This window comes from Protopterus annectens, chromosome 11.part0, assembly GCF_019279795.1.
Source record: "Protopterus annectens isolate FY-2018-M chromosome 11.part0, PAN1.0, whole genome shotgun sequence".
In the NCBI taxonomy this organism is placed as follows: Eukaryota; Metazoa; Chordata; order Ceratodontiformes; family Protopteridae; genus Protopterus; species Protopterus annectens.
In genome coordinates, this window is record NC_056745.1 from 1,394,321,134 (window position 1) to 1,394,348,113 (window position 26,980).

Below are 26,980 nucleotides of genomic sequence, written 5' to 3' on the forward strand. Positions count from 1 at the left end.
GCTATATTATTACACAGATATATATTTATATTTATAGTATAATGTTTATGGTTAGATAGCTGTGTGGGGTTTTCTTGTATTTATCTAATTACCTGTCTTTATTTATCTTCCTGTGTATATGATTTTAGTTCTTGTCACAGACCCGATGAAGGCTTTATTGCATTAGTTAGCCAAAAGCGATTTTAGTTAAAAGTCAGTTTTTTATATGTATGTTATGCTTTTCCTAATGCCTGTTTTTGGAATGTGCGTGTTGCAAATCGATGGGTATGTGTTCCTTAATTAGGATTTAGCTTAATCTAATCAGTAGTAGTGTGTGTTAGGCTGGGTACTTGCTGTTCTAAAATGCACTTTTACAGCCCTGTTTGTTTGCTTGGAATAGGCTGGTTTAAAATTAAAGGAAAACTACTTGCTTTCCTACAGTTTAACTCAATCTTTAGGTCTCTTTTCTCCATACAGTATGATTCCGGCATTGTGTAGGTACCAGCAACCTGTTTGTAATTTTTAAAACTTTTATTTCTTTGCATTGGAGTCAAAGGAAGGAAAAGCCCACCTACTTTTTTTTTTAAGCTCAACTTCTCACATACTTTGCAGAGGAGTTTGTCTCCATCTGTATGACATATCATAGACACAGTTAAATCTGTATTTTCTCCACTCAAGACAAGAAACTGTTTAGTACCACAAACGACCAGAAATGATACCTCCAAGAACATTTATTTTTACAGCTAGTGTAAAAAAAATCACATAAAACTAAAAAGCGCCTTGGCTTAGAACAGCCTTTACAGAGGTTGTTTGTTTCTTTCGGCTTTTCCCGGTTAGGGGTCGCCACAGCGGAACTCCGGTCTGCTAATGATTGGCACTAGATTTTGACGTGCTGGCTTGCTGGGCCTAACGCACAACCTTCAACGAAGGAACGCCCATTCACGCATGTCGCTACACAGAAGACGCTCTAACTGAGAATCGAATGGGCAACGTCTAACTGTGAGGCGACAACACTACTGCAGCACCACCACCACAGTAACCGCCTTTACAGAGTAAATTCATGATATAAAAAAAATGACTTTTATATAAATTTATACATCAATTAAATTCATTAACAATTGCATAATTAAACAATAAATCAACTAAATGTATTACACTTTTTTTAAAAAGACATATACATACTTCAAGGCTTATTCTATATAACTTTTCCAGTTGCATTCTCTATTCATGCCTCTAGGATGTAAAGTATTATATTTTAATATAAAAACAGATTCCTTCTTTCTTAATATATATTTAATTGTGTCTTCACTCAATCTGTTTTTACTTGTTCTAATATTGTTACCTCTTAATTCACTAAAATCACCTTGATGTGCCTGATTAAAATGTTCTGCTAAGGGCCTTGTAAATTTATTATTCCTTGTATCTCTAATGTGTTCTTTAACCCTTTCTCCAAGACTTTGTTTACATTCCCCTATATAAAAATTATGGCAAGAACATTTTATAGCATAAATAATACCTGTACTTTTACAGAAAAAATTACCTTATGTATGGAATTTAATTCCATTAATAGTATTAAAAGTTGATGCTACATATTTACATATTGCACATTTCCCACAAGGCATTAAACCCGCCCATTTCATTCCTCTTACAACTAATTCCTGTGGTCTTCTATAGGTACTATGAACCAAAAAGTCTTTAAGGCTATGGCCACGTTGATATGAAAACTTTAATGTCACTTCCTTTAAAGAAGGAACTTCCCTTATGATTATTTGCCAATAATTTCTCAGTAACTGAGCTTGCGTATCTGACAATGTATATTTAGAAACATAACTGTTTTTCTGAAACTGACATACAGTTCCTTCGTTTTTATGTTGCCTCTGTAACTATTTTCCTTCCTTACCTTATTATTATTATTATTAAACACCTTGCTATAACTGTGAGCCACCATATCTGGTTTATACCCCATTTTGACAAACATATTAGTCACTTTATTAGCCTCTTCCCTGGCTTCACTCACATTATTACACAATCTGTTTTTTTTCTTAGAATTTCTTCATAAGGGATAATGTTAAGTTGTCATTCTCGCCCTCATTCTTGCTGGATGGGTTCGGAGCCGAGGATTTTTACCGGCTCGAGGCAGCCCTATAACCCACAATACCATGCGCTAACCCCCCAGATCTCATTTGCCGCTTCGCTGCGAGGTTGCCTTTTTTTACCGGCTCAGGTCAGTAAAGAGAATTCTTTCTATAAAACTAATTTTCAGGTAGTTTTTCCAGTTAGATACCATTTGTTAGGTCCCTACTGATTGTCTTATTCATTACAGCCCTTTTGTAGCCCTTCTTCCCTTCTTTAGTTAATTTTTACCTTTGGGCCTACGGGCTTTACCTTAGTTTTCCCGACCCCTTACAGTGTCTGTGTGTGGGTTTAGTCAGTTCCCTTAACTTTTTCTAGTTTTAAGTTGAGTGTGTGTGTGGACTGACTGTGATTGCTGTGTTTGCTGTTGTTAGGACTATGTCCAAAGACACTAAGGTCTCGGGATTCAAGAAGTGTGACTCGTGCTGTCAGAAAATGTCACTGACAGACGGTCACACTTCTTGTGTCTATTGCTTGGGGCCTTTACACCTGCAGGACTCTTGTTCCATCTGTCACGGGTTTAGTTCAAGAGTCCTGCAGGAGCGGCATAATAAGCTCATCTTAAGGGGCTTGTTAAAGCCCGATGACTCCCCGTCCAAGTCTGGCTCGGGGAAGTCTTCAAAAACCGCCAGACCCTCAGCTCCAGCTTCTGAATCGAGGGCTGGCATTATTGAGATGGCTCTGACATCGGTTCCATTCAGATCCGAGGTGGGCAAAGTAGTATCCGCTCCAAAACCAGCATCGGAGCCGACCCCAGCACGCAAGCGCTCTAGATCCCCCTCACTAGAATCCGTCCGATCGGCTCCGAGATCCCCTCTCCTATCGGAGCGGAGTCATAGGACTCACTCATCTAGGTCATCCAGGCTCTCGAACCACGACATTGAGAGGGTGGTCAGTAGGCTCCTAAAATCTCAGGCACTAGTCCAAATGCTCCAGAGCCCATCTCACCAGACTGTGGCTCCTTCGGTACCGCTATCGATTCCTCCTCCGATTCACCTCTCGAGTTCGGAGCCGGAGTTTGTCGGAACCGTAGCCTTGCCCATGTCGGAGCCGATACTTCCACCTTCGGCTCTGGTGTCGTCGGCTCCGACCTCTTCATTGGTTCCGTCCTTGGAGAGGTCCAGGCGCCGGGACTCCATTGTCTGCTCCGAGGGGGCGAGTGGCATCAGACCCTTGTCCGACCCCGCTCTCCCTCTCGGAGCTTCGGCTCTGGTTAGTTCGTCCCCGACATCATTCTCGGAGCCTTCTCTGTCGGTGCCGGAAGCAGTTTGGGTCTCTTCGGAGCCAGGACTACCCTTGGTACCTGATAGGGGAGCCTTCGAGGTGATGAGGAGCGTGCTGGACCCAGTGTCCACTCCAAGGTTGTTCTGCAGCTCCTCCCTCTACAGTGCCTGTTACGGTCTCTGGCCATCCTCCTGCATCTGACAGCAGAGATCCAAAGCGTAGGGTGCCCACTTTGGGTGTCTCCTCCTCTTTCGAGGCCTCCCCTGAAGCTTCAGGGGAACCCCCTAGGAAAAGAAAGTGCAAGAGGAAGCACATAGACTCCCCGAGTCTGTCACGTCGGACACTGACTTGGATGAGTCGGAGGGTTCCCTGAGATCCCCCTCTGAGGATGTCTCTTTTTCAGACATCCTAGAGATCCTAAAACAAGAGGGGAAATTAGTCCACTCTCAAACCCTCCGAGGACAAGTCGGTTTACCTTGACGCTTTTGGATCTCGCCCTTCCACCTCCTGGGTGTCTCCCCCTTTCGACCCACTAATGGAGGTAGTGGCTAGAAAGGCGTGGGCAGCTCCTGATTCAATGGAACCTACCCCTAGGAGGTCCTCTAAATTTATTTCTGCACCAGAGGACAAATCCTTGCTCACCAAAGGTGTTTCAGTTGATGCTATGGTGGTAGCAGCAGCCACTAAGAAGGAATTGGCTGATCCTTCTGTACCTGTTCATCCTCCTAACAAAGAGTCTAGGACCCCATGGACAGGTACGGCAAGCGGACATTTTCTTCAGCGACCTTTACTATGCAATCGCTGAACTATTTATGTAATTTCACTCGCCTTCAGAGAGACTTGCTCAAAGAACTGGGTGAAAAACTGAACAGGATCCTTCTGCTGTGGGGTATCAGGACAAGATGAACTCCCAGCTGGTCACCCTGAACTCCATTGTTAACTCCTCCATGCGGCTCATCTCCTACGCAGCCGATGGAGCGAGTAGGGCCGCAGGCACAGGTGTTGCGTTGAGACGTCACGCTTGGATGCGACTCTAACTTTGCCGATCCCTTCAAGGTGTCCTTCACCAACACCCCCTTTGATGGTTCAGAATAGTTTAGACCTCAGGTGAAGAATACCCTCACCAGATGCGAGCAAGATGGTAAGACTCTTTCTGCTGTGGGAGTCCATTTTTCCACACCTTCTAGACCTTATCCTAAGGGACAGAGGGCTGGAAAGATGCGTTTCCTCCAACCACAGGGAGTCGCGCCTGCCGCACGTGGTGAATTTCCCCCCAGAGGCAGAGGGGGGAATAATAACAGACGCCGCCCCAGGGGCAGAGGGGGTCCACAGAACCAGGGTTCCAGGGAATCTTTCCCTGACCAACCCTTTCAGCATCCCTGAGAAGCTGCCAGACTGTCCGCCTTCAGAGGCAGTCGGGGGAAGATTATCTCTGTACCCAGAAGCCTGGAAATCCCTCTCCCAAGACACATGGGTACAGAATATCATATCCGAGGGTTACAAAATTCCCTTCACTTCCCCTCCGGTACAACCGGCAAGACCCCTACCAGATGTACCACCCGCACAAAGGGGTCAGGCACAGCTAGAAATAAAAAAGTTGTTAGAAAAAAAGAGTCATCCAGACAGTCCCAGCAGATCAGCTAGGATCCAGAATCTACTCCAGATTCTTTTTGGTACCAAAAAAGACTGGAAACTGGAGGCCCATTTTGGACCTCAGCAGATTGAACAACTCTGTACAAAAGACAAAATTTCGGATGGTAACACTGCAGTCCATTCTACCCTTTTTGGGCAGAGACAACTGGATGTGCTCGTTAGACCTCCAGGATGCGTATTATCATATAAAGATACACAGGTGCTCCAGGAGGTTTCTCTGCTTCCATTTGGGAGCCAGTCATCATCAATTCAGAATCCTGCCCTTTGGTCTCACCACAGCCCCCCCGAGTGTTCACCAAATGCTTGGCAGTGGTCCTGGCTCACCTGAGACAAAAAGGATTCCAGGTGTTTCCATATCTAGACGACTGGCTCATTTCCGCTACCACCAAGCAGCATCTTATAATGGCCAGGGATTACACTATTCAACTTTGCAACAATCTAGGTATTTTTATAAATTTTGCAAAATCCTCCTTGTTGCCTTGTCAATGGATAAACTTTATAGGCGCCGTATTAAACACCACAGAAATGTCTGCAACATTACCACCTCAGAGAGTGACAGACATAAGGCGGAATCAGTCCCTGTTTCAGCCCAACAGAGTTCAAGTCAAGCTAGTATTGAAAGCATTAGGCCTCATGGCAGCGGCGATTCTTCTACTCCCATTAGCCCGCTTCCACATGAGGCTCCTCCAGTGGATGCTGTTTTCTCAGTGGTCCTTTCAACAGCTCCCAATGACTCACAACATCTTGATAACCCCATCATGCAAGAATCATCTCTCCTGGTGGATGGTTTCCCCTCAGCTTTTTCAGGGCAGACCCTTTGCCCCCCCCCCCCCAGTTGCCACAGTGACAACGGATGCCTCCCTGATCGGGTGGGGGGGGGCATTATCAGGGCAGGACGGTCTAGGGCACATGGCAACAATTAGAACACCACCTGCACATAAATGTCCTGGAGATGAGGGCGGTGCTTTTAACGTTGCAAGCCCTTCAGAGCTCTCTTCCCACACGGACAATATGTCTGTGGTGTGGTACATAAACAAGCAGGGCGGAACAAAGTCCTACCCCCTATGTTGAGAAGCACTCAGACTTTGGCAATGGGAGATTTCCTCTCAACAGTTTCTGATAGCAACGCACATCCCCGGGAAGTCCATCGTCATAGCGGACAGATGGAGCAGAACTATCCTCATGCCTCACGAGTGGTCTCTAAATCAAGCGGTAGCAGACAGAATATTTCAGAAGTGGGGCCAGCCTTGCTGCGATCTTTTTGCAACTCCTCAAAATGGCAAGTGCCTCGACTTCTTCACACTCTTTCCTCTACCAGGCCATCCCCCCAGAGACGCTCTTGTTCACGATTGGCCCCGGGGTCTTCTATATGCCTTTCCTCCCTTACCATTGATCCCGCAATTAATTCAGAAAGCAACCGCATTGAGATCCAAAATGATCCTCATTGCTCCGTTTTGACCTCTACAAGTATGGTTTCCGTTCCTGCACAGTTACCTACTGGAACAGCCTTGGCATCTGGAACCCCTTCCGGATCTGTTGACCCATCTCACGGGCAAGCTGCATCAGTCTCTTCATTCCCTCAACCTCACAGCTTGGTTGCCCCACTTCCAGCCATAGCCAGGCTTCCCCTTATTTCTCCTCTGTTCGTGATATCATTCTGGCTTCCCATAAGTCCAATACTAGGAAGACATATGCGAGTAAATGGAAGCGTTTTTCGCTCTGGGCACAAGCTAGGTCCTTAGATCCTTTCCATGCACCCATTCATAAGGTTCTAGACTTTCTGGCGGAACTCTTTCATTCAGGGTCATCGTCAGCCACTATCAGGGTACAATTAGCGGCCATTGCTAATTTTCATGTGGAGCTCTCAGAAGCAAATATTATGTCCCACAAACTCTGTAAAGCCTTTCTCAAGGGCATCTTTTTGCTTAGACCTCCAGTTAAGGATACGCCCCCACAATGGGATTTGAATTTAGTTCTAACCTCATTGATTCTGCCTCCTTTTGAACCTGCAGCCTTTTGCTCCCTCAAGCTTCTTTCTTGGAAAACTCTGTTTTTAGTAGCCATAACATCTGCCAGAAGGGTATCGGAACTTCAAGCCGTGTTTGTCCGTCCCCCTTATTTGGTCTTTCACAAAGACAGGGTAACTCTCAGAACAAATCCTTCCTTCCTACCGAAAGTGTCCTCTGAAGCAAATCTAAACCACTCCATTGACTTGCCGGTCTTCTTCCCAGACTATTCCAACAGGGCTGAACAGAAATTACATTCATTGGATGTTCATTGCCAACTACGGTATTATCTAGACAGGACAAAACAACTCAGAAAGTCAGACCAGCTCTTTCTCTCTTATGCTGCAGGAAAGAAAGGGCTTCCAGTATCAAAGGTTACTCTTTCCAGATGGTTGACATCTATTATTACCTTTGTCTATGAGTTGAGACACAGGCAACTTCCATCTAGGCCTAAGGCTCATTCAACCAGGGCTCTATCAACATCAACGGCCTTTCAAGCAAGGTTACCATTAGATGCCATATGTGCAGCAGCTACATGGGCTTCCCAACATACCTTTATTGCCCATTACAAACTTGATATAGCCTCCAGAAATAGAGCTGACTTTGGTTCCACTGTACTCAGGAGTCTGTTCCATTGAGCCACCCAGGACTAAGGTGCTAGGGACGCTGTCCCATCCAGCAAGAATGAAGGCGAGAATGACAACTTAACATTAAGAAGTTATGTTCTTACCATAACGTTCCATGTTAGTTGTCTTCTCACCTTCTTTCTTGCGTCCCTCCCTCCTGCCCCCTAGCCTGGACAGACTTGAGGTCTCTGAGTCCTTCCATTTCTGGAGATACAACATGTTACAGTTTCCCCATATCTTTAGTGTTACTACCAGGGAGTCCGTACTTGCAAATGAAGATTATAATAATATATTTATACTATGTCTTAGCTTCCAAACGAGATCTGGGGGAGTTAGCGCATGGTATTGTGGGTTATAGGGCTGCCTCGAGCCGGTAAAAATAGCTCTCGAGCTATAGTATAGGCCGAGTCGGAGCCGAGGATCGGCTCCGAACCCATCCAGCAAGAAAGAAGGCGAGAAGAAGACAACTAACATGGAACGTTATGGTAAGAACATAACTTCTTATTATTGAGTGTATGCCTCAGATGACAACTTTGTGCATGCAACATATGATTCACTTGATGCAACTTTCTAAAAATACTAGTTTTTATGTCACCATTTTCTTGGCCTTCCAAAGTGATATCTAAATAGTTTACTTTAACTCCCTCTTATAAACCATCATATTTTATTTTATATTTATTTTCATTCATATATTTGAGAAATAATTGTTTTTCATCATGTCCTCCCTGACAGATAAAAATAAGGTTGTCAATAAACCTGAACTATTTGATGACAAATTTTTGAAAAAAATTACTTCTATAAACATGGGTGTTTCTAACCATACCATAAACAAATTTGCATACATGGGGACAAAAGCTGCCCCCATTGCTGTTCCCTGCAATTGTCTATATAACTGACCATCAAATTCAAAAATGTTATTAGTTAAGCAAAAATTTATCAACTCCTTAATGTATTGTGTTTTAGGACTGTCTTTCAAAAAATATTCTATGGCTTGCATGCCAAATTCATGATTTATACTGGTATACAAACTGGCAACATCCAGTACCAGAAAATATATGTTTCTATTCTTTTTTACATCCTTTATTTTATTAATGAAGTCAAATGATTCCTTTATATAAGAAGGTAACTCACTTACTTTTTGTAATAAAAACTGATGCAAAAAATACCCTAAATTATGAGTAAAATACCCACAGGCCGACACTATAGGTCGGCCTGGTGGGTTTAACAAACTCTTTTGTATTTTAGGCACAAAGTAAAATTTGGCCATAGTGGTATTTTTGCTTGACAATTTGTTGGTAACATCAGATACTGTGAAGTAATTCAAACAAATCCCATTATGCAACAAAATATCATACTGACTTTTAGCCTGTGTATTACTTCCAGTCCAAATTTTTCATACACTTCACAATTGTTTAAACAATTCATACACATCCTAAGGTAATCATTAGATTTCATGATCACCAATTTTCCGCCTTTATCTGAAGGCTTAAATACAATATTATCATTATTTCTTAACTGTTGTAAACTCAAACATTCTTCCTTCGACATATTGTATATAATATCACTTTGATAAAATTCCTCCATTTCTTTCTCTAGGACATAAAAAAAGGCTTGATAGAATTTATTTATGCTGTCATTCTTAAATGGCGGCATAAACACACTTTTTGCCTTTACTTTAGATGTGTCTAACTTGCTGTAGGCATTAACTTCAGTATCTGAAGTACAAGAATAGTAACTCTCCTCACTAGAGGAAATAGTTTCATCATTAACAATTAAACTACACAAATTATGAACATTAAAAATAATTAGTAATGTGCATTTTTCTTACCAATTTAAATAAATCTCCTTTTAGTTCATGCAGTCTCGGCAAGACATAGGGTATAAATTTTAACCCCTTCTCCAATATGGGCATTTCTATTATATTAAATTAATATCCTGACAATTTAACAACATTAACCATCAGCTATACTTGTCATTTCAAATGTCTCATTAATATGTCCACTTACTGTGTTTGGTATAGGGACCATAGTTCTGTTCTCTGTTTGTATTCTGTCCATGCCAGGAACGTTTATTTGAACCTGGTTTTTGTTCCCCATTGTTCCGAAATGTTTTCCGAAAGTTGTCAACATTATCGGGTCTAGGTAATGCAGGAAAATGTTCTTCTTTGTAATCTCCTTTCTCCGGTGACGATATCCCGCTTTCCTCTGAGATGTAATTACGTGCTCGTCTCTGCTGGTCTTTCTGTTCCATTTGAAACTTCACCTGCTGACGTTTAGGCCGCTAATTGGCAGGGAGGACAAAAGCCTTTTTACGCCCATAGTCTCTCAGATCTCTTTGCATGATTGACATGCCATGCAGATTTGCCTGTGACATCACACATACATTGCTTGTTTGATTGAAACGTGGTGAAATCACCCCCTGTGCAGGCCAGTTGTGAGGCACCAGAGTTAATAAATAAAACAGGCCAAAAGAGTCCTTGAAGTACAAGACTATGCACTTTCTGCCTCATTAAACAAAGCTCCCTCAAGTACAATTCTAATTCAGACCCGAAACTATGTCACAATATTAAATTCTCCCATTTCAGTGATTTATGGATCAGAATGCATTCCCTTCTCTTTAAGTTGCACCCCATTCACATGCCAATAATTTTTTGAGTTTCCCTGTCTGATAATTTTGTTTTGCGAACATTTAAGTTAACACTTTCAGCTGTTTAACAAGACAACCACTGTATGGTAGCAAAGATCTCGGTGATATAGTCTGCAATGAAAACATACTGAATACATATTACTACAGTAATAATGCAAGTTATGTTAATAGTATTGATTCAAAGTGCATAACAGCTACTCAAGTCATTGCATGTTGTGGATCTCATTTTGGAGAGCTGGCAGACAAGGGACATAGCAGACACACACACACACACACACACACACACACACACACACACACACACACACACACACACACACACACACACACACACACACACACACACACACACACACACACACACACACACACACACACACACTGGAAGAGGTTACCAGTAATGTGGAATTCATGACAATCAGACAATTTTACGCAACTGAAGGATGGACTGAAGAAATGTGGAAATGAGGTGGTGTAGTGGGAGACAGCAACATACAGGCTTAATGACCTTCTCAAATAATAATCCCACACTGGTACAACAGGTCCCAAGGTCTTATTTTACACACTAAAATAACTCCTTGATCTGCTTTGTACTTTCAGTAGTTAAGGACCTTCTTAAACTGCAAATGCAAGTTACTACATTCTCCCACCACAGCAAATTTTATTTCTGCATATTAACTGTTTGTTAGTTTAAAAAGTTTGCATGGGACGTAAAACTTAGCACTGCAAGATGTAAAGTGAACCATAATAAGGGCTGCTTTCTAATTTGATGTACGTATAGATTGCCAAAAACATAAGCACTGTGGCCTGTGTCTCTTTAGCAAGCTGACAAGTTTGCAGTATCTGCATTCTACATGCTGACAATCCAGGATAAATATTCATGCGGACAAAAAAAAAAAAAAACATGAACATGTTTATTCATCAGTTTAGAAAAATGTTACCTTGTGCAGGGTGTTGGGTGGGGTTTAGGTGGGCCAAATTCACCACCGTAACAGGAACAGGCAAGCAAAAACTGAGGGTAATGCTACTCAGTGCTAGAAGTCTAAATCTCAAAATGCACTCACTCGAGGCACTCCTTAAAATGGAGAACATCGATATCTGTGCAGTGACTGAGACCTGGTTCAAGGCTCCAGAGAGCACCCCTGCACTACCAGGCTATAACTCATGCCACACTTTTCAGCCATGTAACCTGGACCGGAACACCAAAGGTTGGAGGTGTGTCTATATTCATTAAGGATATCCACACCTCCAGGCTAGTTGCTCAGCATAATGCATCCGAGGTTATCCAAGTGCAACTAACTCTGGGCAAAACTGCAATCCAAATTGTAGCTTGCTACAGATCCCCGACCATGCCCCAGGATTCCCACTCCTCTTTTCTTGATGTACTGGAAAATATTAGGGTTCAACCAAACACCCTAATAATGGGAGATTTCAGCTACCCCACCATTAACTGGGAAAACTATTCATGTACCAACTCCTTCGCTCAACGCTTTCTGTAATTCATAAACTCCAATGCCCTGGATCAATTTCTCCATACCCCCACCAGGGGCAGCAATATCCTAGATCTAGTCATTACCAACATGAGTGACCTGTGTTCCACACCTGATGTCAATGCCTCATTGGTCCGATCCGACCATAAGCTAATCACCCTAGATATCCACATCCTGCCCCCACCCCCCATTAAGGAAACCACGGTAAAAAATTTCTCCAAAGCCAACTTCATGCTTCTTAAGACAGACGTGGTGAACTTCATGACACCCGTGCAGATGGAGAATATAGTTACGACTGCTGAATCCTACACAATTGCACTTTATAAGCACTTGCACGAGTGCATGGATCGTGCTATCCCAAACATAGCCAAGATGCTATCCTCCAAAATAAGGAAGCCAATCTGGTGGTCCCCTGCCATAAACAAACTGTACAACAGAAGGAAGAAACTGTTGCAAAAGAGAGTAAAATCCCATGAGTGGAGGATCTCCCTGGTCAGCCTCAGTAAGAAGCTACGATCCCTGATAAAATCCTCCAAAGCTAGTTACGAAAACAAAATTGCCACTGATTCTAAAGACAACCTCAAAGCATTCTATAGCTATGTCAAGAATCTCAATGGCAACACTCAGATCTGCTCTGAGTTGCAGCACAATGGCACTAAATATACAGACCCAACTGATATTGCCAACATCCTGGCAGATAAGCTCAGTGCTATCTTTACCCCCCTCTCGCCCCCTAAAGGGCCCATCTCTATACCGGAAGAATGCAAAATTCCTGTAATTACGGCTGCACAGGGAAAAAACAAACTCTGCGAAGCCAAGAACACAGCATCCTTGGGATCAGACAACATCCCAGGCTGCGTTCTACACGAACTACAGAATGAACTGGCACCCCACATAAGTACCATGTTCAATAATAGCCTCACCTCAGGCTTTGTGCCCGCTGAATGGCGCACAGCGACTGTTATCCCACTCCACAAGGGGGGAGCCACCACGGTCCCCGGGAACTACTGCCCCATTAGCCAGATGAACCTGGTTTGCAAGACCATGGAACGTATCATCATGGAACTTATAAACAATGACATAGGTAATCTCCAAACTCTGGACCCCACCCAGTTCGGGTTTGTAAAAGGCAGATCATGTCTCCTAAACCTGATAGACTTCTTTGAAGCAGTCAGCAAAGCTGTAGACGAGGGTAAGGTGGTTCACACAGCCTATACCCATGAATTACCACATAGGCGGTAGTATACTTAATACCGAAAGTGTGATGAGACCTTGGGACACAGGTGGACAATAGTCTCTCCTTTGATAATCACTTTGCCACAGTAGTCAGGAAATCCTTCTACGTGGCACACCTCATCACAAAAGGTTTCTCATCCAGAAAAAAAGAAGTCATTGTTCCCCTCTACGCATCACTCATTAGACCCATTATAGAGTACAACGCCCCTTTTGGTATGTACCTCACAAGACATCTACAGCAACTGGAAAGGCCACAGAAATACCTTACAAAGAGGATTACTGGCCTCAAACAGATGCCCTACGCAGACCTTCTCAAAAAACGCCAGCTTTACTCCGTCACATATCGCCTATTCAGAGGTGATCTCTGCCTAATATACAAAGCTATGTCAAACCCAGAGCTGTTGGACATGCTCCACTTAAAGAAGTCCCAATCCCACCGAGGTACACGCTCTAGGGACCTAAACCTTGTCACCACATTAAAAAGAACATGCCGGAGGGATAGATTCCTGTCCCAGAGACTTCCCATACTCTGGAATAAACTACCTATCTATATCAAACAAAGCTCCTCGTTAGCACTCCAAGAAAAATCTCGATGCTTGGATGGGAAATAGGAAATTCACCCTGGGGATCACTTCTGTGACTCTGCTCGACAGTGGCACAGGAAAATAATTTTCTTGGGTGGCAAAAGCCAGGGTACCTTTTTGACTGGGCTTGTATAGGCCCTAGGGCCAATAGCCTAGTACCTACCTATGAACCTTGCTACTGCGCATCTGCGGAGGGGGGGGGGTTCACTGTTATAAAACAAAGCCAAACTTCCATGGTACAGTTGCATTATTGGTTGCTCCAACCTATTATAGTGCAATATTTCCCACTGGCCGTTAGAAGGAACAGTTTAAGGTCTGTTTTTGTGGAAGTGGTAGGAGATGTGGACAGAAAAAAGCTCCCTCGAGCAAAGTGAGTCGTGGATACAAGATCCACACCTCTCCTTGTTTCCATGTCATAGAATTCTGTACTTTGCTGTCATGTGTCATTGGTTTAGCTCTTGATCCAGCATGGGAGGTGGGGATACGGATTGGTAATTGGAGGTTAGGCTTGCATTGCTAGTATTTGACTGCATGGAAATGACAGACCATTTTAGTTGCTACTATTCCATGTGTACTGCTTCCGAGAGTGAATTGTAGTAATGTTGTGTTGCCTTTTTTTTTTTTTTTTTTTGTCTGAAATGGATTTTGAGAGGAGCTTCAGTTTTAAAGTACTAAATGGATGCTTGATCATACTTGGGGGGATGTTTTTCAGCAGAAATGGACTGTCTCCAAGATGAAGCTGGAGGTAGTTATTACTGGGAATTTTTTTCTTTCTTTGTTAGTAGTGAATGGTTTCATCAAAAAATGCTTTCATTTAATAATTTCACTGTGCCAAAAATAGTTAATTGTGGCCTCATTTTTTGTTCAGACATTCACTGGGCTTGTTTGGTATCCATGTATATGAGAATGATGAAACCTGTTAATTGGTCTAATCCCTGTAACAGTTAACTTTGTGATCCTGAACTGGATAGACCCCCCCCTTCTCCCTTAACATGGATAGGCACTGAGGTTTAGGGCAGATAGCAATAGAATTCTCAGCCTTTCTGAATAGTGCCTCAAATGTGGAAATGGAAACTAGGATTATAGCAGTAGTAGCATAAGTTACATTTGAATGTGTTTGCATTTAACATCTGTTTCTTTAACTTGCCTGTTTTCCCTCATTACTGATGTCCATCATTGCATAGGGTTATCTATGAGACAAGCGCGGCTCACCTTTCAGACACAGTTTGTCACAGCTTGGGAGTTTGAGGGTTGGTATAGTAGTTAAGGTGTTTACCTCACAGTCATAAGATGCATAGTTTGATTCTCACCTTTGAAAGGGAAATTGGCTAGGCGTAAAATGGCCCACAAGGACAGCTAGGCTGGTACTTCACTATGAGCCTGTAATCTCTGTTGTTTTTGTATCCACTTGCAGTGACACGTCATGGGTGTACTGCCAGTGACTGCAGAGCCGCCATTCTCATGATAACTTAGTTCTGGTCTTCTGGTCTTCTGGTCTTGGACTCCTCCTGTATTTCATTAGTGTGGCAGATTTCTTTGCATGATATGTAGCTGTGCTTTTCTGATTAAACCTCCACCATTACTAACCTCACCCCCGGTGTCTCTGGCTTAGGATGCATCACTAGATAGACAGCGAGTTCACTGCTTATTCAGTAGCTGGCAGACTTTTTCACATAAACCTAATGCAGATCAAAGCAGTGAAGCTGGAAGTGCAAATCCTGAAATATGCTTGTGTCTGTTCTGTGCGTAGATGGTGGTTTGGTGCCGTAATGGGGGATAAGAAGCAGAGGGAATTGCTCCTGTTTTCTCTGTACATAACTATTCATATGTGGTAGCAGGCCATAGTGGTTTACTCAAAGCCACATCTTTCTCTTGGCATTTTAGCAGAGTCTGATGTCCTCAGAAACATCTTAAGGTCCTGAGTTGTTATAGTTTGCTGCTCTAGTTCAGACTGGCTCAAGACAATATTTTGTTTCTTTTCTGATTTGGTTGGTGCTTTGAAAGCTTGCCTGTCATATCAGTAGACTAGAGATCAAAGGGAGTGGGGTACTCCTCTGTTGACCACTCAGTTGCTACGGTTGCTAGTCTTGTTTAGAAAGACTGAAGCTCATTCCTGTTGCCCCCAGAGAGTGCGTTGTTCTCAATTTTCTGTGTCTTGGTACCTACACAATTGATTTCAGTCAAGATTTGGAAGGTATAGTTTCATGAAAAGAAGACCTTTGCCTTGGGACTAAATTTCTGATAGTGTTTTTCCAAGATCCTAACAAGAGTTCAGATGTCCTTGGCTTCTAAAGGAACCTTCTTCAAGGGTTTCCTATAATGTGTGGTGGAAGAGTTTGTCTGTACAGCGAAGTCTGCCTGTTACACAGTTGGTCTGTAAATGTTATCCAGTTTCAGTCCGTTGTTTCTCCTGCAGACCTAAAGTTGTAACCTGAAATCTACTTTTCTTGTGGCTATCAGTTTTGTACAGTGCTTCTTTGATCTGCACAATTTTTTTGTATAAATTAACTTTAATTTTTCAGGAGATGCGAATATCTTAAAGAACAGATTTTCGCTATGTTTTAGTTAAGTTTATTTATGTCATTCTGTTTTCTTCCTAAAGAGAATCAGAGCAGGGAATAGTGTATTCCCTTTATTTGGGAAGTTAATTAACCTCCAGGTTGGTGGCAACGCACGATGCATCAGAGACCATCCAGGTGCAATTAACCATAGGCAAGACTGCTCTGCAATTTGTAGCATGTTACAGGCCACCCTCTCAAACTCAGGAACCTCACACAGCTTTCCTGAAAACTCTGGAGGGGATAAATGTAACCCCAAACACCATCATACTAGGTGATTTCAACTATCCGAATATAGACTGGGATCACTACTCAAGCCCCAACACTCTAGCCCAAAGGTTCCTAGAGTTCATAAACTCAAATGCCATGGAACAACTAGTCACCATGCCCACAAGAGGCGAAAACATACTAGATCTCATCATCACGAACATGAGGTCACAATGTTCAACACCGGAGGTATACCCCTCATTGGTGAGGTCAGGTCATAAACTAATCTCACTTGAAGTCCACATCCCGCCCCCACCCCAGATAAAAAAAGACCACAGTGAAGAACTTCTCTAAAGCCAACTTCACACTTCTTAGGACTGGTGTGGTCTCTTTCAAGGCCCCCGAACCAGCGGAAACCATCACTAAAGCCGCTGAATCACATACAAATGCCTTCTACCAGCACCTCCAGGACTGCATGGATCAGGCAATCCCAAGCAAAACAAAGACCCTTTGTACCAAAGGCAAGCGTCCAGTCTGGTGGACCCCAGCCATAAACAAGCTCTACAACAAAAGGAGAAAGCTACTACAAGATAGAGCAAAATCCCTAAAAGGGAAGACACCTTTGATCATTATAAGTAAAAAACTAAGAGCTCTCATAAAATCATCCAAGGCAAATTTTGAAAGAAAAATCGCCAAGGACTCAAAAGACAATCACAAGGCCTTTTTTAGATGTTAAAAACCTGGGAGGAAACTCCCAGATATGCTCAGAACTAGTTCAAAATGATGTAAAGATCACTGAACCTACAGACATTGCCAACATACTGGCTGACAGGTTCAGTGCAAATCCCCCCCCCTCCCCCCCAAAAGGAGAAATATCTATACTAGAGGATTGTAGCCTCCCAAACATCTCAAATGCTCAGGTGAGAACAGCTCTCTCCAAGGCGAAAAACACAGCATCCATGGGACCAGATGGTGTCCCCGGATGTGTGCTCCACGAACTCATTGAGGAATTAAACCCGCAATTAGGGCAGCTGTTTAATCTTAGCCTCACCTCAGGACACGTACCCAAGGAGTGGTGTACGGCAACTGTGGTCCCACTACATAAAGGCGGTGCCTCCACCGACCCTGGAAACTACCGTCCCATCAGCTTGATAAGCCTGGTCTGCAAAGCTATGGAGAGGATCATAATGGAACTCATAAATAAAGACATAGGGGACCTGCAGACATTGGATCAAACCCAATTTGGCTTTGTCAAGGGCAGATCATGCCTCTTAAACTTGGTTGACTTTTTCGAAACAGTCACCAAGGCCATTGATGAGGGAAAGGCAGTCCACACAGCCTACCTTGACCTGGCAAAGGCATTCGACACAATACCCCACTCGGGCATCATAGAAAAACTCACCAGCTTAAATGTAAACCCATACGTCACAAGATGGGTTGCAAACTGGCTAAGTGACAGAACCCACAGGGTCAGAGTTGCTGGCGCCATGTCTGATTCCAAGCCTGTCACAAGCGATGTCCCACAGGGCTCGGTCCTGGGCCCACTCTTGTTCGGCATCTACTTTTCAGAAGTACAGGCAAGCACAGGGGGATTATGGCTGACATAGTTTGCAGATGACTGCAAACTGGGCACCATAGTTGAAAACACATCAGACACAGATATCCTTCAGAAGGGTCTCATAGAAACGGATAACTGGTGCCAAAGCCATGGCCTAAAGTTAAACGCTAAAAAATGCATAGTCATACCCTTCGGGAAAAACAAGGTTACCCCCAGCTACCATATAGGTGGCAATCCACTAAGCACAGAAGAGGTTATCAGGGATCTGGGGACCCATGTTGACAGTAACCTTTCATTTGACACCCACGTTGCCAAAGTAGTTAGGAAGACCTTCTACATTGCCCACCTGATCATGAAGGGATTCACATCTAGGTCAAGGAAGGTCATCATTCCACTGTACTCATCACTCATCAGACCGATGATTGAGTACAATGCCCCATTTGGAATGTATCTGACCCGACACCTGCAGCAATTGGAAAGGCCCCAAAAGTTCCTCACCAAAAGGATAAAGGGTCTCAAAAATATGTCCTGTGCTGCCCGACTGAAGGAGCTCCAGCTCTACTCAGTCGCTTACCGCCTGCTCAGAGGTGACCTGTGCCTGACATACAAGGCCATGTCCAACCTGGAATTAATGAACATGCTTCACCTCAAAAAATCTAAATCCATCCGATCTACAAGAGCACGAGACTTGAACCTTGACACGGTCATAAATAGGACTCGCTGGAGGGACAAATTCATCACCCAGAGACTCCCTATGCTGTGGAACAAAATCCCGGTACATGTGAGGCAGAGCACCTCGCTGGCTTTGTTCAAGAGAAATCTTGACCAATGGATGGGAGATCGCAGGTATACCCCAGGGATCACATCAGTGTCACTGCTTAACAGAGGCACAGCTAAATAATGGGCATAGTATCCTTCAAACTAAAGGGGTGGCGAAAGTCACAAAACTCTGGGCTAGGCTTATAAATGCCCTAGGGCAGGTAGCCTAGTATGAACCTATGAACCTAAGAGTCGCATCTCTGAACTGACCAGGGTTTTGAAGAATGTCCAGATTTTTGACCTTATGTTTTGTAGTCTGTTCTTCATAAAATGTGTTAAATAATAAGACATTTGAGTTTGACTCTGTATCCTTCAGAAAAATGCAAGCTAATGCAAACCTATTTTTATAGTATTTTTTTTGTTTATAAGAAAAATTATTATATTGATTCTGTCCCTGATTTTTGGGCCTTTCCCTCCTCATGTATGTTCATAGATTGGTAGTAGGCTAACTGCCCTTGTGGGCCATTTTAAGTGTAGCCATTTGCCTCATGTGAGTATCAAACCCAGCACCTTCTGTCTGTAAGGTAAACACCTTAACCATTATGCCAACCTGCCAATACATATTTTTGATTTTGCCCAGATTTCTTGCATTATAAACGTAAGAGGTATGTTTACTAGTTGCTTATCCCTCCTTTTAGGATATATGAGTTCAGGAATACCAGGCATTTGTAAGTGACTTTTGCACTGCATGGAGAGGGTGCTTCTGTGGTGAAGTATCAGTTTCCAGATTTTAGAAAATGTTCTTTTTCTGGATCAAACAGATCTACTGATAATTTGGCAGTACAGTCAGTGCATACTTAAACATTTGGGTAGGTAGAATATGGTCACTTCAGACAATTCTCCATGACCACATGTAATCTCTGGGTTTCTTCACCAAATACAAGAATCTGGGCCTCCACCCAAAAGCAGTGCTTCTGCTTGTGTTTAGGATATTGTGCTCTGAATTCCACCTTTTGTTTTCAAGCTTTTCCTGCCCCTCTAAATATTTAAGCTGCTGCTTGGGATTCTGCTTTAGTGCTTAACTCACTGCAGAGAGCCCCTCAAAGTGGACTATAACAAATTAAAAAGTTGTGCACTCGTCATTCCCAAGCCATCTGCAGTGTGTGACATTTTTCCTTCTCTGCCCTCCCACCCAACACCCACCCACTCACTCAATCAGGTGTACATGCATATACTTTCTGGCATGTTTTTACTGTCTTCGAAGGCCCTGCTGCAAGCCTCAGGTGAAGTGAACTAACGAGTTTATAATTTAGTGTTGTACTCTAGTGCAAGCTTCAGGTGAGTGAACTAACAAGTTTATAATTTAGTGTTGTACTCTAGTGCAAGCTTCAGGTGAGTGAACTAACAAGTTTATAATTTAGTGTTGTACTCTAGTGGAAACTTCAGATGACTTCAGATGAGTGAACTAACAAGTTTATAATTTAGTGTTGTACTCTAGTGCAAGCTTCAGACGAGTGAACTAACAAGTTTATAATTTAGTGTTGTACTCAAGTGCAAGCTTCAGGTGAGTGAACTAACAAGTTTATAATTTAGTGTTGTACTCTAGTGCAAGCTTCAGGTGAGTGAACTAACAAGTTTATAATTTAGTGTTGTTGTACTCTAGTGCAAGCCTCAGGCGAGTGAACTAACAAGTTTATAATTTAGTGTTGTACTCTAGTGCAAGCTTCAGGTGAGTGAACTGACATGTTTATAATTTTGTGTTGTTGTACTCTACTGGATTCTTGCACATGAAGTCTTGTTTGATTGAGGGGTTAAGAACTGCCCTGCACTGCTAAGTCTGCTGCAGGGGTGTTTTGTATGTGCCACCTTGTATGGAGGGTTGTGATTCAAAAGCGCAGTGTGAATGTTAACATGAAGCCTTAAATATTAGGTGATGTGGTGATTAATTTGTGTGTGTGTGTGTGTGTGTGTGTGTGTGTGTGTGTGTGTGTGTGTGTGTGTGTGTGTGTGTGTGTGAGTCAGGTCTTAATCCATACAATCTAATTACTCTGTCTTTTTTCCCCCTCGGGGTCCACAGATATTTTATTTATTTTTGGAAATTGTGGGGTTTGTGTGGCCCAGCATTTTTACATGTTACTGTATGACCCTAACACACACATTTTTATATCGTAACATTTTGGTGGAGTAGTTAGACATGATTATTATTGTTATTATTATTATTTTTTTTTTTGTTACAATTTGCCAGCAGCTTACTTCTCCTAATGTGTTGGTGTCACACTGAGCGTACGAATCAGAAAAGGAGTTTGAAAAGCTGATGGCTATCGGAGTACCATTAGTTTGATTCGCTGCTATTTATATGTTTAGCTTTTTTCTTCTATGTAATTCCATCATTTATAGCATTAAGTTCTTTTGCTTATCCTTGAGAATTTCAGGCCTTTTGCATAACCTCATATCATATCATATCCTTACTCTGTTATTGGCTAGCCCTGTTTTAAATTGTATTAGTTTTGCGTCATTCTACAATTCGTTTCAGTTTACCTCTGGTTGGTTGACAAATATTTTCACATTTGGCAGGACTTTGAATATGACGATATGGATCTCCTCACCAAAAAACTGAAAGCTCTAGCAACTGATGGAAACAAGCACCGAGCCAAGACGGAAAAGAAGAAGCAACGCTCTGTCTTCCGAGATGTCTTAAAGGCTGTAGAGGTAGATGTCCACTAAAGCTGAGAGCAAAGACGATGTGTTTATCATAATGTAGGCGTTCTTGTATTTGGCCTTAGTTTCCATGCCTTTGACATACAGCAATACTTAAGCTGAGGCTGACCGACTAACATATATAGCATTAAACATTTTTAAATCTGGACTGTCTTCATAACTCCTGTTTTCCCACTCGTAGTTATCTTTATTGTGTCTGCTGAGAATAACATTTTATAATGTAGTAGCTGTTGCTCCTTGTCATTCATCTCCATAGAAGTTTTTAATCTGCTCTAATACTTTATTTTGTGCACCTTTAAGATAGCCTGTTAGTACTGGATGTAATGCAAGGAAACCATTTAAAAATGTGCTGAGCTTAGCCAGCTTAGACGCCATAGAGGGAGAGAGATAGAGAGAGAGAGAGAGAGGCACACATACACAGAGAAAGCTTTTACTTTGATCCAAATACAGACTTTGGAACCTGACAGTGATGACTGGGGAGGATGGGCGTGACCACATGGGTCACTCAATCTGGGGAGAAAGAGGTGGCTGTGGCTCAACCTCTTAGGTGACACCTAGTGGGAGCATTAGATGTTGCACTTGTGGAGCACAAGCTTGTGAGTGCTCACTACTACTGTGCATTCACAAACCAAGTGAACCTGTGAGGTGATATCACCCCCCCCCCCAAGCAAGGCAGAAGTAGCTGAGTTTGGAAGAGGAGCTGAAGGGAGGGGGGATATTCCACAGGGGAGAGTAGGTAGCTCTGCATGACCAGCAAGCTGGCCCACTGCCTACCACCTGACTGATACTGTGGGAGAACGGATGGGCCATGGGCTACTGGTTCAGGAATGAATGGATTTAGGACTGTGGTCTACTCCCATAGTATGAATAGACTGATTAGCTGCAGACAGAGGTGTTATTGGGCTGGTCCTATGGAGTTTAAAAAATGTAGCTAGCTTGTATTCTCTATGCCTTTCTTAAATTATGGGGAGGTATTGAGAAAAGCATTAACTTTATTCTGTTGCTGTATCAGTTTTTGCATGGGCAAGCAGATTATTGGCTATCTATTTTCTTCAGACATTTTGGCAGGTAGTTTACTTTTCCTTAATTGAACTTTTTGGGGCTTGTGTTATCAGGTACTTTGTGAGCAGGACCCCCTAAGCATCATGCGTACTTTTGTTTAAACCTTTTTGCCTCATATCTGCATCTCCTGTGCATGTTATAGGGGCCCTTAAAAAGTAGGCTTATAGAACATACAAAAAAGTATACATTGAGAAACAGAAATAATGTTGCACAGTTTGTATGCCTAGGAAGCATTATAATTTCCATACTGTTTTTTTTTTTTTTAATTATTTCAGCAACATTATGCATATTATAGCTGAATCTGCTTCTTATTTCAAAGATGAAATATAAGTGAATGTATGTTTATAGTGCTTTCTGTATTAGAACATTAGCAGACTTGATTGTCATTGTCTAGCTGTAGAAACGAGTTACTGTACCAAAACTGCCAAGGTTATCTACCTGTGACAGTGCAGCAGCAGACTGCATCCATTTTTGGCACAGTATGATTCACGCCACAGCTGTCGGCAGAAATTTCAGACTAATCCAAAATACATTTGTTAAGTACCTTTTTAAAATTTTATTCCATTTCCTTGTTGGCGGCCTTTACAAAATCTTTGGTAAAGCGTTTTGTCACCAGAAAAGGTATGATAAATTGTCCTAGTAATATCCAGGTAACTTTAAATGCTGAAATTATATTATAATGAAAAAAGAACTTTGCAAGCTGGACCCAAACAAAGCACAGGGATGAGACAGAATTGATAATAATGAAATTTGATCACTTCAGCATGATTTTACAGTATCATTATATCTGCTTTTCACTAGCCCATTTAACTATGGGGAGACTCCCCAAGATTTGAGGCATGTACATCTTTGCATATGGATCTGTAACCTTTGTAATGTGATATTCTGTAGCAGTGTAATACTTTTAGATGAAAAATTGTACTGTGATGTAATTTATATAGACTTCAGCATTTGATAGGGTCATACACAAAACACTGGTCACTAAATTAGAACAACTAGTTATCAATGTAAACTTGCATGGCTTACAAACAGTACATGGCAAGTATCAGGACAGATAAAATTCGAGGTTACAGTCAGGGTGTCCCACAGGACTCTTTCCTAGGCCTGTATTTGTTTAGGTTGTTTCTTTCAGCTCCGTCTTTTTCATATGAGGTGTTCTACATCTGTATGCAGATGACTTGAAATCGGGTAAACTGTAGGGTATGCCTGCAAAAGAACTTGACTAAATTGACCATTAAGGACAAGAAAATATGCCTTTAAATGCATCAAAAGCTAAGCATATGAGGTTTGAGAGACATAGACTGAAAGGTGAACATTTAATACAGCACACAGTGATTGAAACTGTAGATTCATTTAAGGACTTTGGTAGTTCCAGCTTTAAGTTTTTCTAATCATGTCAACCAATTGGTTAATGATAATATAGATTGTATAAAAGAATTTATGAAGTATGAGAAATCAGAAATTATGAACTCTTTGTCTGTTAGTTGCATTAGACCCAAACTTGAATATGAAATAACAGTATGGAATCCTTATATGAAAACACACATGAGTAAACTGGAAAGAATACAGTGGAATTATATCAAGGGCATCCACGGATGTGAAGATAGAAGTAATTATGGAAGACTAAAATATCCAGATTTATATAGTGTCTTGTGTAGACATTTAAGGAGACCTTATTCAGGTATATGGGGCATTTGTCAACAGCTACCTCTGGGAATGTGTGGGGTTATCAAAAAGTAGCAGAGAATCAGCAGACAACCTGTGCAGAAGATTGTTTAGGAATGAGAAGTGTACTAATTGGTTCTCTGAAAGAGAGCTGATGCATGGAATAGACTACCAAATTATATTAAAGCAAGCACTAATTTAAACTGTACAGATGGATTGTAAAAGCTCTGATGTTAAGCTGTATGATCCTCAAAAGCAAAGATGTGCAAGGCTGTGTGAGTGAGTGTGTGTGCGTGTGTGTGTGTGTGTGTGTGTGTGTGTGTGTGTGTGTGTGTGTGTCAGCATGTTACATTTAATATGTTATAGGTATTGTGAGTACACAAATGAATTATCTGTTCGTTTTTTTATAGCGTTTGTATTTTGGATCTGAAATTTTTCCACCTATAACAGTTGCATTTCTTATAGCAAGTTTCAAACAAATGGAAAAGGAAATGTTTCACACCAAAAATATTTTAAAATTGTATATATTAATTATACAACAAATGCAAAACCATTTAACAGCCTTTTTTCCAAGTCCATTAATGTCCTTTGTGGTAGCATTACAGGGAAATAATGGACCTTCCAGGGTTGGGACAGTGTTGACCCTCACAACATATGGGCAGTTCATTATTTCCCCCATTGGGTATTATTGCTTAGTTAGTTTTTGTGCTGACCCTTTCTCCTGCTGCTCTCTGCAGCTGTGAGTTTCTGTCCTTAACATATAGAATAATGGTTCCTTTGGGAGATGTTGTGGCTATGCAGGTGCACAGGTCTTTGTCCAGAGACAGACCACCCTTCCTTGTTTAGAACTGACCACTCCTCCTCTATCACTGTAGTCCGTAGTGTCCATTTCTCTATCCTCTCTTCCCCAGCAGCAGTAAGAACAAGTAACATGGCACTGTGCACCAGCATTTTGGGTTTTTCAAATGCAATTCTTCCATTTAATTTTATAAAACTTTACTTGGAATAGTGTGCATGCATCTGATGTGTAACTAAGTTGCATTAACATTTATTTAGTTATGCACTTGCCATTCAGCTAAATGAGTCCATCTGAACTTCCTTTCTGCTGAAATATGGTGACTTTGGGGACTGTTGTGTTCTACAAATGGTAGATAGAAATTTTGCAGGTCTGCAGCAAGGTGAATGATTACTAGCAAGAGTACATTAATTATGATACCAAAGGCCTCTGTAATGCTGATCTAACTTGTGAGGAGATGGAGAAAAACATTGTCAGTGCATGGAGTGCGAGAACCACTGGAGATTTCTTAGGCTAGTTAAGCAGTTATCTACAGGAAGATGTCAAACTTAATGTCATAGGGCAGCACCAGACTCTGACTGTAGGTCAGATGTACTGCACAAGCAGAAAGTCCTTAAGCTTTTGTTGGCTGGCTGCACGTATGGAACCCTTGGCAGGATACATCCCATAAGTAAGCAATACTGCAGCAGTGACTATTCAGAGATCTACTGTCATGCTAAGTTTTTACACAGTTGTACTTTCTATCCACCAGCAAGAATACCTTTCACCTAGTACTGGTCTACCCCCTTCCCCCTACCAAGTTTAAATCATTCCAAAGTGTGATATACAATATCTTATCTTCTGTACAGAAATACAAAACCTTATTTTTATTAGCAACTTTAATCTAAGCTATATGGATCCTCTGCACAATGGCACTGTAGAATTTATTTTCTGCTTTAATTACTGTCAACTAGTTCAATACTCTACCTGTCTTAAACTTCAGTCCTCTCACCCTTCATTTCTAGACCTTGTCATTACTAACCTCCACTTGCATTTCACAACTGAGTATTCTTGCCCAGTCATGATCTTTGTATAATCAGCTTACAAATATAAAATATACCACTGAAAATTCATCCTAGTGTGGTATTCTTCAGAGCCAAATCTCAAACTAATAAGTTGAAATCCTGTCTAATCATTTCTAACTGTTCCCACATACTTAACTTACAAGATCTAAACATGGCTGCAGAAGTTCTGATTTCAACCCTGGTGTCAATCTAGGATGCTTCTTCCCAATAATTTCCAGGCTGTACACCCCCCCCCCCCAAAAAAAAAATGCTCTCTCATTTATGTATTAAAAATGTTCTTGAACTAAAGAATAATCCCTACCAGCTGTGGAAACTGAACCCTTCCCTTACCTAAAGACTCCACTACATTCAGTACCAAAACCTGGCCAAACAGGCCATTTGACATCATAAAATTTGCAACCTTACAGCAAAGCAAAAGTCCCTTTATTATGAACGAGGATAATTATGGAAGGAAGTCGGGCATCTAACACAAAGGACCTAAACAGACGCAACTAATTTTCACACCTCCGAAACAATTTAAAATTTCCTAACTGAATTTAGTAACCTCTTTCCTTTTCCCACCACTGTTCATCACCTTCCCCACCATATGTGCCCCCCACCAGTTAAACCACACTTTTATGTCAAGACTGTTAAACCTAAAAGATAAACTCTGCATGACCAAATCCCACTGGATAGCCCAACTAGTTGTGAGAGTCTTTCCACTGTAGGAAATTCACTATTATCTCCTCAAGCACATGTACAATCACTGTCTCTCACATAACATCTTGTCTGCCATCTGGAAAGCTGCCATTGTATAACCCTTACCTAAACAATCCAGTCCAACTAAACCCTCTCATTTCTGACCAATCTCCATATTGCCCACAATTGGAAAAGTTCTTGAAAAATAATGTGCCTCAAGCTCTTAGTATTTCTTTCCCAGTATAAACTTGCTGTCCTCCAATCAGCATAGCATCCTATTCATTTCATATGTCTGATCTGCCAGTTGGGTCTGTGACAATGTGAGGTATTGCCAGCTA

General features: G+C 42.0%; 1 protein-coding gene across 2 annotated transcripts in view; it reads left to right on the plus strand.

Moving 5' to 3' along the window:
* IFRD1 (interferon related developmental regulator 1) overlaps positions 1-26,980 on the plus strand; it is a 579,560-nt gene that overhangs the window by 406,240 nt on the left and 146,340 nt on the right. For both annotated transcript variants that reach the window (XM_044088679.1, XM_044088680.1), the window contains one exon: positions 21,234-21,368. In XM_044088679.1, the coding sequence (XP_043944614.1) occupies positions 21,234-21,368 (135 nt within the window). The remainder of the gene's footprint in view (positions 1-21,233; positions 21,369-26,980) is intronic.